Source organism: Pinus tabuliformis, chromosome J (genome assembly GCF_031772625.1).
Source record: "Pinus tabuliformis cultivar Carrire ecotype Pingquan chromosome J, CPIR1, whole genome shotgun sequence".
Classification (NCBI taxonomy): Eukaryota; Viridiplantae; Streptophyta; class Pinopsida; order Pinales; family Pinaceae; genus Pinus; species Pinus tabuliformis.
The window spans coordinates 341,450,040-341,465,809 of NC_142295.1; the positions used below are offsets into that span (position 1 = coordinate 341,450,040).

Here is a 15,770-nt window from a genome sequence, read left to right on the forward strand (position 1 = left end):
AACTGAAAAAGATTACAACCTTTCATCCACAAATAGATGGTCAGACAAAATTGGGGAACAAAAAAGTGATACATCTTCTGTGTGGATACTGCAGCAAGCATCCTAAGTTGTGGGATGAATAGTTGCACTATATTCAACATGCTTACAACCGAGCCAAACACTCTTCCACTCAAACTTCGCCATTTGAGGCATGAATGGCATACTTGACTAAATCTCCTTTGGATTTTATTTTTGGTAAAGATGTTGCTATTGAAGGTCATAGCGACATAGATAAAGCAAGAAAGTTCATTGACCAGATATAATTAATATACCAAAAGGTTCAAGAACAACTTGAGAAAATCCAATGCAAGTACAAAGAAAGGCATGACAAGCATCGTCAAGATCACAAGTTCCAAGTTGGAGATGAAGTTTGGCTTCACATTAACAAAGAGAGGCTCCAAGGAGAAGCTGAAAAGCTCAAACCAATTGGATATGGTCCATTCAGAATTTTGGAAAAGATTGGTAATAATGCCTTCAGGTTGGATTTGCCTTCATATCTATAAATTTATGTTGTTGTTAATGTTGAGAATTTAAGGTTGTATGAGCCTCCCTTGATCGAAGGTCAAGGAGAGAATAATCAAATTCCATCTATTGAAGACTTTTCTCCATAATTCTTTGATGTGCTTCAACAAGACAATATACTTGACAAAAAAACAAGGACATCAAAAAGGGGAAGTATTGATTATCTTCGAATGGGTCTCAAAGGTACAATTCCTTCAAAAGCCAAATGGATAAAGGTTGGAAAGGTGAGGGAACTGTACCCTCACCTGCTGAACAATTGAAAGTGATCCTTTCATTAGGGAATTTTTGAGGTCTAAAATGGGCCTTCTAAGGAAATTATAAAATAACAGTGGAAATAATAAAATAAAATTAGATTACATCATCAAATTTTAGAGGGAAAAATACAAAACTATTTTTTCAACTCGTATTTTCAACCTATCTCCCTATGAGTTTACTCAAATTTCGAGCGGAAACACTCGTTGGATGCAAAATTTGATTGCTCATTCAAGGAGTACCCATGTTTCATACTTTTGATGGACCTTTCTACATGAAAATGGAGAAATACATGAAAAACATTATTGCAATCATGTTTTTTAATGTATTTCTCATTTTTCATGTAGTAGGGTGCATTGAAAGTATGCAATATGGGTACTCCTTGGATGAGGAATTAAATTTTGCATCCAACATGTACTCCCACTTGAAATTTGAGTAAAAACTTAGGGAGATAAGTTGAAAATACGAGTTGAAAAAGTACTTTTATTATTTTATTATTTTTTAATCTTTGTACTTTTTTACTCCAAAAATGGTGAATCATCCCCCATGGTTGACATCATCATCTTGAATCCTACTGGTTCTTATAAAGTTTATTTTGGTTGTACATTTTTCTTAGGAGGCCCATTTTAGACTACAAAATTCCTCTGATATCGGGTCCAAAAGACTTCTAGTGGGGAGGAGTGATCAGGTGCTCAAAATTATGCTCAAAAATCAAAGTGTTATAATTTTGTTAAACTTAGCTTCAGATCAAAGAGCTCGTCATTCTGATTCAAATGGTGCGAATGACACTCAAATCCAAGCTCATATGCAGAAGTTAGAGCAAGTCAAAGTTCATATTTGACTTGCTTACATGGCACGATTGGATGACGTGGTAGGTTCCATTAGCAAATTGGGAGGTGCCAAGTGGTAGGCCTCCATTGGACCCTGCATATCGCAAATCGCAGGTCGAAGGGGGATCATGTTAAAGAATCGCCCCCCAAGCAGGAAAGGGATTGTGATGCGATAAATCACAATCACACATCAACGAATACCTTAAGGTGACACGTACTAGTTGCAAACTCGACAGTGGTGTAGAATGTAAAACAGGAACAGTGAAATCAAACAATGAAAATAGCAGTTTAGGAAAGCAGGCGTAACGGGGCAAGGGGATTATTTATAATCGAGATTAGTTTACCGTTATGGGAAAGTCGTTACTGATCGAGAAAATGGGTATTTAATGTAGAGGGAGAATAGTAACAAGAGGAAAACGATAGTGGCAATGGATCGGTGGAAATGGATAGGGACACGCGGCATGCAATGGTTGGAAGTGGAAGGTGCATGAAAATATTACCGTTGACGCGGTATCGGGAGGCGCGGGAAACCAGATAGGCGGATTTCGAAGAGGGGGGTGGCGGTAAGTGGTAATGAGTGAGGGGGTGTGAAGTGTGGAGGTGGTGACACGTAGTGGGGGAGGGGGGGGGGGGGTTGTGCGGGTAAAACTTCTTTTCGCACCCCCCCAACCCCCTTCCGTTATCACATATCATAGCAAGGGGGTGTGAAATGGCTTCCCCGCCATTGATCTGGGTGGGGAAGCGGATCACCATTCATTTGTATTTGAACTTTATCGCTTCATGACAAATTGCTTTTGTCATTTATTGACTTTGACTAAGGTATATTAATGTTTATTTGCACAAATTTAATCAGCATTTTACAAGGTAATTAAAACTTAATCTAACTTCGGCGCATTTAGACTAGCAGTCATTATTTGCCTAATTCACTTGTAATCCTATTCTAATACAACTTTGGCCAAACTTTGAGCATATTAGGCCATTAATTTATTCTATTCTATCCTATCTTCTAGTGTTCGACCAAGATTAAATAGTTTGGTGGACTTATTCTCTAATCTAAAACATAAATTTAAATGATTTGATCAAGATTAAACTGTATGATTCAAATCAGAAGAAAAGGTTGTGGCATGTAAACAAGTTGCACACAAAACCTTGATTTATTACAACGCAATTTATTTCTATGAAGTGGCATTTAAACAAGAACACTTATACAAATTTTGATTTTCTTTTGATGGGTTTTATTTCATCTCTTTTTTTATTTTCTATTTTTTCATATTTCCATTTTTTTTTTTTTTTTCATGCCCTCTTTTATAAATAAAAACTAACTTATCAAAAATAAAGCATGTTACAACAAACCCAAGAAGAAACCAGAGCTAAAGAAGTAAGGAAGGTGATGACAAAAGAAGAGAGGGAGCCTTTATACATCAGAACAGAATTAGTGAGCCCCAAGGTTGTCATCAGTAACCACAACCTCATCTCCACTGATCCTAAATTGGCACCTCGGTATATGGAAACCCTTAGGATGTTGGGGATAGAAATTTTTGCATGTTGGCCAAAGAAGATGGCATGCTCTGCCTCACAGTTTGCAAATTAGAGAGTATCACTCTCTAGAAAGACTAAGGAATTCCTTAGAGAGAACCCCACTCTACAAAAGAATCATGCAAAGGTTGAAAATCAAGTGGATATGACTCAAACTCAGTCCTCCCTTACTGTTGGGCCTACAGGTGAGAAGAGACCAGGCTGAAGAACAAAAGGAGTGGACAGACATAGTAGCAAATGCAAGTTTCTACCCACAGGAAGACACACCATCTGAGATGCCTTGGGATGTAAGAGAGGCCACCAGGGCCATGAATGAACTTCACATCAGTAGCTGAGTTTCTCAGAGGGTGAGAAACACCTTTAGCAAGGGGTGATGATGTGTCCCATCAATAGCTATATTTTGAGGCCCATTGTGCTATCCTCCAACCCTTAAAACTCTCATTTCTTCACATTAATTCACATTTTTAGCCATAATATGTTTAGTAGGAAGACTAAAGGGTGCTTGTCGTATTTCATGGCCTAATGTGATTAATATGTAGGAAAAAGAAGCATTTTTGGAGATATTTACTATGTAGGAGCTTGTTGGAGACATCTAGAGAGAAAATAGGGGGCTTGTCCACTACATTAACTCTCCAACTTGACTTGAGATCAAATATTCCTCACCAACAACTCGAATTCACTAGAAGCTAAGGAACTCAAGTGCATGTTAAGATCCAAAGGAACCAAATCCACCAATTTCGAGATTTTGGAGGGAAGCACTCCTTTCAAGGGAGTTATCGCTCAGCTACTTTTTGTATAAATAAACAAGCCTAAAGGCTCATTAGGATTCAAGTTTTTGTTAGAGATAGGAGTATCTATTGAGAGGCTAGTGCTTGATACTGTTATTTTCATCTTTCATATGATATATGTGACTCTTATTTTCTATCAATGAAAAGTTTATTGTTGACCTGCATCTGAGTTAACTTTAGAGGGTTGAAACCCTTGGGTTTGGGCCCAACCCAGAGGCTTTAGTCCCTCTGCTGTATTCTTTCATTGTTCTTGTTTAATCTGTTGAATTTATTTCCTTGTTTAAGTAGGAATTACATTACAAAAATTGTAGTTGTAGGTTTGACCACCACCTCTCTTGTGGGAAGTGGTTGGAAGATCTACAACAACAAACCAAAAACATGTGTTTATGATTTCATGGAAATTGCTAAGTGTTGGAGTGTAATTCTTCTGCATTCTTGGTTTCTGCAACTTAGAAGTTAGTAGCGTTGATTTGGAAAGTAGAGTAGGTATGTGTTGTAGGATAAGAGTAGATCTTAACAAAATTCAACTCATCTTTTCCACTTTTATTTAGTTTGTTGTAATATTGATCATTTAATTGCATGTACTTGATTAGTCTGCAGGGATTTCTGTTGACTTGCAGGGGTGGGCACACTCTTCCACATCCACTTATATCATTCCATATTTCTCCTAGACACCTCATATTGCTCTCAAACTCTGCCACCGAGATCACCTTTCTAGGGCCAATGAAGGACATCGTGGGCATAAATGTTTGTGCAAGATCGGCCTCCAAGGGGTACTAAGCTTGGAAAAGGGGCTCCCACACCCTTCATTCACCTTACTTAACCTTCAATATACCATCCTTTCCCTCAGAAAGCTCTCAAACCCCCTCTTGTAGCAAAACATGGCCTCATGTAGCAATTCTTATAGAAGTGATGTAGCATTGCTTAAATCCAACCATATTTGCTCCAGACTTTGACCCTTGCATTTAATGGCCCCCATGCTTTGATTTCATGATTGAGGAAGGCTCCAAGACCACTCCAACCCCATCCTTTCCTCACTGCAATCAGAAGACAGCCAGTAGAATTAGACTTAGTAATTTTAAATTCCATATTTGTGTTGAAGATTGAATTCCTCATTTTCAAGCAAGTTTCAATTAGATAGATGATTTATGAAAATATACTATTGATTTTATTAGTGTTCAAGTAGAGTAGCATGGTTTACTTCTGCAACTAGACTAGTCTATTCCTTTCATGCAATTACAATTAGCCTTTACATTTAATGAATGGAATTTTCATTTTTGTAGTTAGAATCATGTTCATTTCCTTAATCAAGATATGCTTTCATAAGAAATTCTCTTTGTAGTTAGCTGAAGGAGTGGTCTCCAAATACCTTGATTTGATCTAAATACTGAGGGTGACATGAGTAGAACTTAACCTACTATGCATATAACATTGTCACCTCTAATTTTGTACGAACCCTGGGTTGATAATTTAAGTTGATAGCCTTGGAAGTTTCAACATCCTTGATGCAATACCAGGGCTCATCAATCATGATGAAGAATATTATATAAAATTCCTCTTCCATAAATGCTCCATAAACATCACACATGTGGGAAAAGTGAGCCAATGAGGGTGGCATCTCCTCCAAAATAGTGTAATAATTCTCTAAATGTCGTGTCTTTTCACAACAAGGTGCAAAATATCACCAAAATTCCATGTATCATCAGAAGAAAGTTTCAACTCGTCATCCTTCATGCTAGATCTGCTGAAGTATAGTGACATTTCATCATAAAGGTGCAACATTCCATCATAAATGAAATTTCCTCAAGCAAATACAAAACATTATCAAGGAAAGTGGATCCATGACCTCTCTAAATATGTGTCTCAACATCATCAAGTGCAACGTCATCATGAGAAAGGATTTATCTACATCACCAAAGTTGGGCATCTCAACAATTTATCATATCATCTCAAGGCCAAAACATGTTCTAAAGGGTATGCAATGTCCTGAATGGGGTGTGGAAGAAGATCATCCATGCCTCGTAAAGCACAATGTCTTTACCATCAGAAAAAAGTAGAGGATACAAGAATCAAATGGGACCAATCAATATGTACACAAGAGCCATTGTAACATAAAAAATGGTTCATGATTAATGTAAAATCCATTAAGTAGATGTTATGAATTGGTTGATTTTACTAAAATCTTTGTTGTGATTGTCAGGTGGTTCAACAACCTAGTTCTTGGGCACCTACTCCACAAGTACCCAATCCCTCTAGAGAAGTATATTGTCACAAATAAATGAAGCGTTGAGACTCTTGGGCCTCATAGCAATAACATCATATGACACATGTCCCTAATCACCTCCTGCACTCGGGACATTAGATCATATTGTATTGGATTTGATGATCCTTCAGGATGACACACTTGGATCTAACATTCCCCCAGGATGTCCTTGACACTATTGGATGGATGGTAGTTGTTCCAGAGCCCATATGAGGATGGTTTCACCTTCAGAGACTAGGGATGGCTAGTTTCATGTGAGAAGCCCTCAATGTTGGAGTAGAGGAGGCCACTTTGAGCAGTTCTAGATCCATGGAGACCACTTTGTGGTGCCCCATCTAGATCTTGGGACCCCACAGGAGGTATTGAGGTGGATTTGAGGGCCAACCCTCAAATCACGGATATGACATACTTCTATGTCATCTTGGACACCCCATCACACTTGGACATGCCATTTAGAGCACATTTATTGCATGACATCAGCCCTAGAGAGATAGCAACTCACACCCAGGGGTTAATTAAGGCATATTTGTGAAAATCTAGTGGGTTGGATTGTAACCCAAATTATTTTGTCATCAAACTTGTTTTTAGGGGATTTGTGGGCTAATTAATGTTATCCTCATATAAATAGAGGAGAGCGTCATTCTATTTCATCATGATCACTTGTGACTTGATTTCGACCTCCTTGAGGATTTTGGCCTAGCTTGTATCTTGTGGAGATGTGATTCTATAGATCATTTTTGTCTATTGGAGCTATTTCTTGGCATTGGAGATGTTGTCTTGGAGCAATAAAGAATTGTTCATGCCTTTTCTCTTGTAAATGAACCCTATACTTGATAAATTTTTGATCTTATGTCTAATGTATGGAATGTATTGATGATATATGGTTTTCTATTGTGCCATTTATTCTTGAAGATCAACTGTGTAGAATATAGATATCATCATTGTATACATTACTCATGTATGAAATGTGAATGGTGATCCCCTTAGTGAAACTTTAAACTAGCTCTCCAAGTGACCTTGATCCCTCACAAAGATAATAGCTGGGGTTTTGATCTAGAGCATCAAAATTCCCTTACTCCTTCACAAAATCTAGCCAATACTTCAACTCCATACACTCCATCATCCCGAGGACTAGGAACTGGCCTTGTCAAATTGGTGATCATATGTAATTGCATCCCTAAACTAAATTTCGCTCTCTTATTTCTGATTTTGGCACTCTTAAGGATAAGTCGTCATCTAGGGCTTGGTGTGAATTGGTTTAGAAGGAGAATTTTGGCTTGTGGAGAGATTCAACATGGAGGGAAGAGTTGATTGCCTCAAAATCATCTTCCTTTAATGGACAATTTTTACATTTCAAGGCTTAATTCTCTTGCTTAGGAAAACCCTAGTTTGCAAAGCTTCAACTTGAAGGCTTATTGAAGGTTCCTTTTTCCGTTTTCTTTCTAGTATTCATTGTGGGGAAACCTTTTCTTAGCCTATTGACTCTAGGATAATACATTTGTCTTGCTATCTCTCAAGCCCTAGGTGAATTGAGTCCTAATTTGGTCTTGATAGAGGATGTGAGTTCCCCTTTTCTTGCTTAATGAGCTTTGTCCTTAAGAAGAGTCATCCTCTATAAGCCACTTGTCACCTTGAACCTAGCATATCTTTCATAGGTGACCTTTCTAATGTGAAGCCTCTCATTGGTGAAAGTCCATAAAGAGTAGAGGGTAGTGGCTGTGGTGTTAGTGGGTCACACCTCCATTGTTGTCACTTAGTCTAGTGTTTTGTCTTATAGGGTGCCCCTTTAGAAGACCTGCTAGATTTTGAGGCAATAGGTTGCATTAGAAGATGGAAGTTAGTGTGCAAGAAAAAAGGATGTTGATTTCCTTGATAAAATAATTCCTAAAGCCTAATACTAAAAGCATGCCAAGAACGAAGAAAAAAATGTTTTAATTGCCTTAATATAATATTTCCTAAAACCTAGTACTGAAAGCATGCCAAGAATGAATGGTTCCTTGACTTTAGCTTAGGCATAATAAGTTGATTTATATTGTTAGTACCTTAGCTAAAATATTATTTCTACTAACATAAATTGACAATGCTTCTTGAATTCCATTATTATATCAAACATATCGAAAGCCGAGTTCTATTAATAATATTTGGTCACGGGAGAGTATAATTATATTTTTCTTTCTATCGTTTTAGTTCACATTATATAATTGGTTCTTATCTTTTGACAACTTCATTCCTTATATTTGTTGCTTTATGGTCTCTACTTTTTCTTTTATAAGAAATTCCATGAATGGATGGACTTGTTTTCTTGATCATATGTTATCACCTTTCTATTATATGTCTTTCCGATCTGGTATGATCATATACATTCGAATTTCCTCTAGTCCACTTTCTTTACATTGTTTTGGATTTTTCTTATGGTAGGTACCTTAGATGATAACCATGATGATAAGCATAATACGAAGAAATTCAGAGCTTTATGGATGTAATAAAACACCAATCCATAGAATCCAATCGTAAATTACCATGTACAAGCTTTGGGCGGTAGCAAATTTACAAATTTAGATTTTATGGAAGTAGTCCAGCATTCTATATAAGGATGTTTATTATGTAAAGCTCTATATTTGTTGCTGGTATATTTACTGTAAATTTTTGTATTTATATGTGATATAATCGACTTAATCCAATGAATGGAAAATGAAATGTTCCTTGTCCACTCTCAAAGGCATAACCAATGCAACTCTATTACATGTAATGAGGCATCCATTTAAGATATATTTCACAAGAATAAGAAATGTTTTAATGAAGATCACTGGATCAGGTCATTGTCATTCCGAAGATATATTTCCTATTACTTGGAAAGTGAGTCACTTGATTGGGTTATTGTCAATATAAGTTACTTGAATGCCTATATTTGGTGCATCAATGATTAGTGACTTGCCAATAGATTCCTATTTTTGTATTGTGATTACTGTTAGATGCTCGGTGGGGAGGGAATCAAAATTTATCCAAATTATGCCTTGTGCTTGTCACACACTTATCATTAGACAGATGGCTAGAAATCATTCCAAATATTCCTAAGTTGAAATTGTGTTCTCTATTTTTACCAAACAGGTACATTGATAGTGCAGGAGTAAGTGGAGAGATACCATCCTCCTTTCGAAATCTTAAAAGCTTGAAAATTTTGTGAGTTTTTGTTGCTACTATTCTCGATAGTAGTAGTCTGTTTTTCTCTTTTTGGTACAGACCAAAATGAGTTTCATGCATTGGAAAATTGCTATGAAATATATATTAAGACGATTGTATTTGGATAACACTTTTTTGGTTTTGTGATCCAGATGGGCTTCTGATAATCAATTCACTGGAGGAATACCGGACTTCATTGGAAGTTGGAAGAACCTTACTGATCTGTATGTGTGTTTTCACTGTGTAATTGAGTTGATCTATGGTATTTGAAAATTCATAATGTATATGGATATACATATGCTCGATACAAATTTAATTGTTTCCGTGCAAGTTTTTGGGTTTCATTCAACTTAATGCTCATATTACTAGAAATGTAGTTAGCCTTGTAAATTGCTGCAACATAAGCAGACATAGGAAAGAGGTTTGCAGGAGATAATTCCTATTCTAGGATGCTTTGGGTATGAATAAATTTTCGTATAGAAAACAGTTGACAGATTTGTTGTTATTGTTAGGATAATAGAAACTTTTGGAGAAACATGAGAGAATTGGGCATACTAACACTACCTGATTGGATGTTTCAAGGATCATTTATTTTAGGAATTTTAAGGTAAAAAATGAGTCTCAAAACAAAATTTGTATTAACAAAATCAGATTTAAAATAACCAATAAGATTCAAGAAGATGATGGCATCTCCATGTATAAATATTTTGGAAGGAAAAAAAATATTAAGAGAATTTTGATTTTAAAAATGGGTCTTAGAACAAAAAATAAATTAACAAAATTAAATTTAAGAGAACAAATAATATTAAGGATGATGATGTCATCCTTAGGGGTAAATATTTAGGAAGGAAAAGTTGAAAACTTTTTTTCTTTATTGTATTTTTGGATTATCTCTTTATAGGTTTACTCAAATGTTGAATGTAGGGCTCGTCGGATACAGAATTGAGTTCCATATCCAACGATTACCCATTAAGAATACTTTTGAGTAAACGCACACCAAAAAAATTGAAAATACAATGAAAAAACACATTTATCTATGTATTTTCATTTTCTTAGGTGTGGATCTACTCAAAAGTATGCAAATTGGGTACTCCTTGGATGTGAAATTCAATTCCGTATCCAACGGGTCCGTACACTCGACATTTGAATAAACGTATAAGGATAAACCAAAAACACAATAAGAAAAAATAGTTTTCTCTCTTTTTCTTTAAAAATGAGGCCTATTTTAGACCTCAAAATTCTCCTAATACTACTTTTTTCAAGTGTATTTTTTATTTATCTCCTTATAGGTTTACTCAAATGTCAACTGTAGGCATCCTTTGAATGCAAAATTAAAAAACATGGTTTTTCAAAAAATTTCAATTTTTTTAGTGCGAATCTACTAAATTATGATGAGTAGATACTTCTTGAATCTGGAATTTAATTTCGCATCTAACGAAATTCCACATCCAATAGTTCTTGCACTTGACATATGAGTAAACCTATAAAGAGTTAAGTAAAAATACAATAAAAAAATAGTTTTTTTGTTTTTCCTTTAAAAATTCATAGCTCTTATTCCATTATTTTAACTATTATTTTATTATTTTTCTTAAGAAACTCGTTTTATAACTCAAATTCCTGTAATGATCCAAATTTAGATTTATTTGGAACACAGAAACTTGACAAGAGAGTACTCATTTTTTAGAAATGTGTCTAATTTATTAGCACACAAGAATTGAGGGAAAGAAAGGAAAAGTTCTAGTTTCAAACTTTCTTGTTATTATTTTTTCCAGGTGTTTACAAGATTGGTCCCAAAGAATGTTATAGGCTAGGAGTTTTCCATGTCAACATACCTAGAGGTAAACGATTACATGTCAAAGAGATATCTTGTAAGGGAGGAGTTTGCTTCACACATAGATATTGAAGAAAAAAAGAATTAGCGAATATTCTTAGATTGAAAACTAACTAAGTTCTTTCGATGAATCTTCCTTGCTAAAAATTTCCCTTGTATTATCTTTGATCCTAATTGTTAGTTTAAATTTTCCTAACCATTTTCCCATGCCCAATTTTAATCACATTTATAACTCCAACATGTTGTTTTCATTAACCATGTGGTATAGTTAGATAGTTAATTAAACTTAATTCAGTTTAATTCTCGCAAAGCAACAGAGATTGAAACTTTGAAAGATGTGTTCCTCAATAACAACCTTGAGTCACTTCCCATACACATTGTTGACATTTGTAAACAACTTGTTTCATTTGGACTAAGTTGCACGATATGGGGAAACAGGTACGAGTTTCTGAAATGGGTACATGTGTGAAACGTGACCCCCAAATTTTGGAAATGGAGAAATGCGATATATATGTGTGTGTGTGTGTGTGTGTGTGTGTGTTAGGAAATTTAATAAATGTTATCTGCAATCATAAATCATAAATGATACATTATTACATTGTGATTATATTGTCAAATGTCATTGCATAAACTATAAATCTATCAATTATACATGATGATGAAACATACTAACATCACATTTACTCATGAATGATCACATAATTAAAGTAGTAATATCCAAAAACAACCTTGATAAACGAGGTTTATTATAAATATATATATCCAAAATCAACCTTTATATATGAGGCTGCAAGTACAATGTTACATCAACAAGTATCAAACTGTGGACAATGAACACATATAGAAATAAAACATGAGCTCAATCTAGTACAAAGTAAATAATAACAACTAATAGTCATCAATATTCATCCTTATCATCATAATCCTTGTCAAAAATAGAAGAAGAAGCATGCTCGACAGTGGATGGTGGAGCAGAAGAAGATGATGGGCATAAGAAAGATCCATTTTCAATTGTCCACCTATTGAAGCAGACCATTTTCTTTATAATAAAATTCCCTAGGCATCTGGCACATCAATGACTACAATATCCATTAATACAGTAATGTCCTTGTTCGTTGCCAAAGATGTCTTCAAATATTTAATGAGACCATGCACAAGAATAGAATTAGAGTCAAAACCACAAACATTCTCATATAGCCTAGTGATGTTCATTTCTAATTGATGCATGACCTTTAATGGCATGACATTAGCAAAGGCACATGAAACATGCATGCAATTATGACGTATTATAATATTAATCACTAGGGACAATAAAAAGGGCTCATGGCCTTCATTTTTCTTATCAAAGGCCATATTCTGCAAAATGACAGGAGTGTCATCGGGATTATATTCAAAACCCAAAGGCTTCCTTATTTGCTTCCTTTGGGGAGGAAGCTTAGTCATATCTATAAGGGGGACTTTCATATTCACCTTGTACAAAACATTAGTCATGTCAACATCTACTACAATATCATTGTTTTTAGGTTTTTACTCAATTTTATTTTGAGGTTGCACTTGGGAATTGTCCTTCCCTTGAGATGGATTACTTGAGCTAGCACTTGCTTGGGATAGATCGTTGTTTGTTCTAGAATATTGGAGACCCTTAAATCTTCCACTATTTTAGTTGCTAGCACAGGTTCAGCTTGATCACTATTGGTAGAAGTATGGAATTGGTTGGGCTCTAGGAGAAAATAGGTGTCCCCAAGCAAGATATTGAAAGGAGCACTAGAATTTACTATATTCAAGTGCTCAGGATTTTCATCCTCATTTTCTTGATTATAAGGACTATATCCTTGAGGCTCTTGAGAAGGTTGGCATCAATGGGACTCTTCTTTTCCAACCAAGTTGATTGGGGCAAGGGTGTTTGAAACACTTTGTTGAGTGGTATGGCCTCCCTCAGTAGTCTTTCTATTAACGGACTTGTCCTTAATGAATTGAGCTTTAGGAGGAAAACTAGGCCAAGATCCCTTTTCCCTCTATCATGAAGATTTTGTTCATTAGTGTCTTTTGACCTTGGATAAACTCACTAGTGAGATTTTCAAACTTTTGAGAAAATTATTGCATGACTGGATCAACTTAAGAGCTCGATTTGGTCTTAGGATCAATCCTAACCCTAGGATAGTTAAACGGTCAATTTTTGAAGCATTCAAATTCTACTCAACTTCAACAATGATCTTCTTAGCCTCTACTAATTCCTTGGGTTTCTTATTCCTAATGGAATAGTTCAAATGTCCATGGAGATATCTAACATATCTATCAAGAATATCATCATCAAAAGGTATCAATATATTAGGGATCTCTCTAAGGACGTTATCAAATCTTTGAGTGAATTCCTTCAGAGTTTCTTTCTCAGTTTGTGTGGTTGTAAGGAATCCCTCAAGGATAAAACCTATATCTAATGCCGAAGCCCATCTCTTCTTGAATGCATCATGAAATGTATCCCAATTAGGAATGCCATCTTGAGGAAAACTAAGATAGTGATCTCGAACATTTCCATCAAATGTGAGGTAAAATAGCATCATCACAATATCTTCTTCCATTCTAAGCTTAGCTCTCATTGCCCAATGGAAATCATGTATATGTTTTTCAATAGTGATAGCATCAATGCCATTGAATCTAGGTATCCACTCATGATATTTATCAGGTAAAGGATGAGAAGCATTAGGGTGGTTACTGAAACCCAAAGGCTTGAAGGCAACAATAATCCATGGTCTATCCATAGTTATGCTAGGGGTAGTATTATCACCAAAAATATTCCTAACCATAGGATGATCAGGGTTAATGGAAGGATTGTTAGACTCAGGAGCCTTTTTTGTAGTCCTTCTCTTTCTTGGAGATATGGTTCCGTTGAAATAAATACTAAGGGATTAAATAAGGTTCAATTAAGGAGTCGCCAGAAGAGGATCTATATTCTCATTAGAGGTATTCTCTTCAAAGACATGCAAACTAAATCTTCAGATTATAGGGAGGTTGATTGAATTCCTGCCCAGCAAGCGTGCCAAAAATGTTGCCCCAAAATATAGTAGGTCTTGTAGAGGGGCACCTACAAGACAAGTACTAGACCAAGTGACAACAATGAGGTGTGGCCCACTATCACCATAGCCACTACCCCCTGCTCTTTATGGACTTTCACTAATGGGAGGCTTCCCGTTAGATAGGTTACCTATGAGAGATATTCTAGGTTCAAGGTTCAAGGTGACACAAGAGGATTATAGAGGATGGATCTTCCTAAGTACGAGGCTCAATCAAGGAAAGAAAGGTAACTCACATCCTATAGAAAGGCCAAATTAGGGCACACTAGACTTAGGGTTTGGGAAATATCTAGCAAAATGGAATATCCTAATGCCACTACGCCAAGAAAAGGTTTCCAAATAATGAATATTAGCAAGACAATGGCATAAGAAACATTTACAAAGCCCTCAAGTTGAAGCTTATATAAACTAGGGTTTTGTTGCGGCTCAAACTAGCAGGAGACCTAAGGGGGATCCCTAAAGGGAAAATGTTGGGTCAAGGGCAACAAATGGAGACTTAGCCCACTGTCACCTCAGCTAAGGCTCCCTTCTATTTACGGACTTTCACCGATGGTAGGAGACCAAATATATATGGAGTCAGTAATGAAAGATAGGTTAATGGATATGAGTGACCCAAACCCCTTCTTAGAAATTTTTGAAGGATGGAGCTTGCTTGCTTTCTAAGAAAGGTACTATGTATTTATAGGAAAGGAAGATGATTTTGAGGGTATGGGAATAATCTTGTAAAGGATTTCCCCAATCCCTAAAATCCTTGTTAAAATTGGTATCCTGGATGGTTCTTGAAGAATGGTCTTTTGAAGGAGCGGGACCACACGGGGCCAAGTGGACCCGGTCTAGGATATTAGGAATGTATGAAGCAAGCAATGATATTCTTACCCTAGACAAGGTGGGGGAAAGGATCAAGATAATAATTTCACTTGAAGATGTTGTCTTGACCCTATGGGGCACTAGCCTTGGGGATGGCAGGGAAAGTTTTGATCCCGAAGCTAGGGCTTGAATTTTCTCCCAACTCCATTGTCGAAATGGCTTAAAAATTAGAGAAGAGCTAGAGGAAAGGTCAACACAGGAGATCCTAGGAAATCGAATTCTTTTGATGGCTAGCTTGTTAGGAAATTGATGCCCTAGGTACCCCAATGTGGCTAGTCCTGGAAGGATGTGAGAAAATGTGGATTTTAGTGACCACCCTTCGTAGATCAGTGCCTTAATCTTTGGGAGAATAGAGTCTATCTTGAGTGAGAGTAGCATTTCTTGGTTTCCAGTCAAGGAGGCCTCACGATCACTTTGTTTGCCTTCTAGGTCAAGAAGAAGCAACCTTGGAGCTTTTATACTTCGATGTGCAAGAGAAATGACTTGTCAAGGTAAAATTTTACCCCTAGGAGATTTTGCTCCTATTACATGGCCCATACATTGAAGGAAATGCTATAATAGAGACAAATTCTACAATATTAAGTAGTAAAT

At 36.1% G+C, this 15,770-nt stretch overlaps 1 protein-coding gene across 5 annotated transcripts in view; it reads left to right on the forward strand.

Annotated features, from left to right (window-relative positions):
* Positions 1–15,770, forward strand: part of LOC149227135 (putative LRR receptor-like serine/threonine-protein kinase At1g56130) — a 330,293-nt gene that overhangs the window by 17,020 nt on the left and 297,503 nt on the right. For 4 of the 5 annotated variants that reach the window (XM_089377695.1, XM_089377698.1, XM_089377696.1 and 1 more), the window contains exons 7-8: positions 9,339–9,410; positions 9,563–9,634. The exons of the other annotated variant lie outside the window; for it this stretch is intronic. In XM_089377695.1, coding sequence (XP_089233821.1) covers positions 9,339–9,410; positions 9,563–9,634 — 144 coding nt within the window. The remainder of the gene's footprint in view (positions 1–9,338; positions 9,411–9,562; positions 9,635–15,770) is intronic. 5 annotated transcript variants of the gene reach the window in all.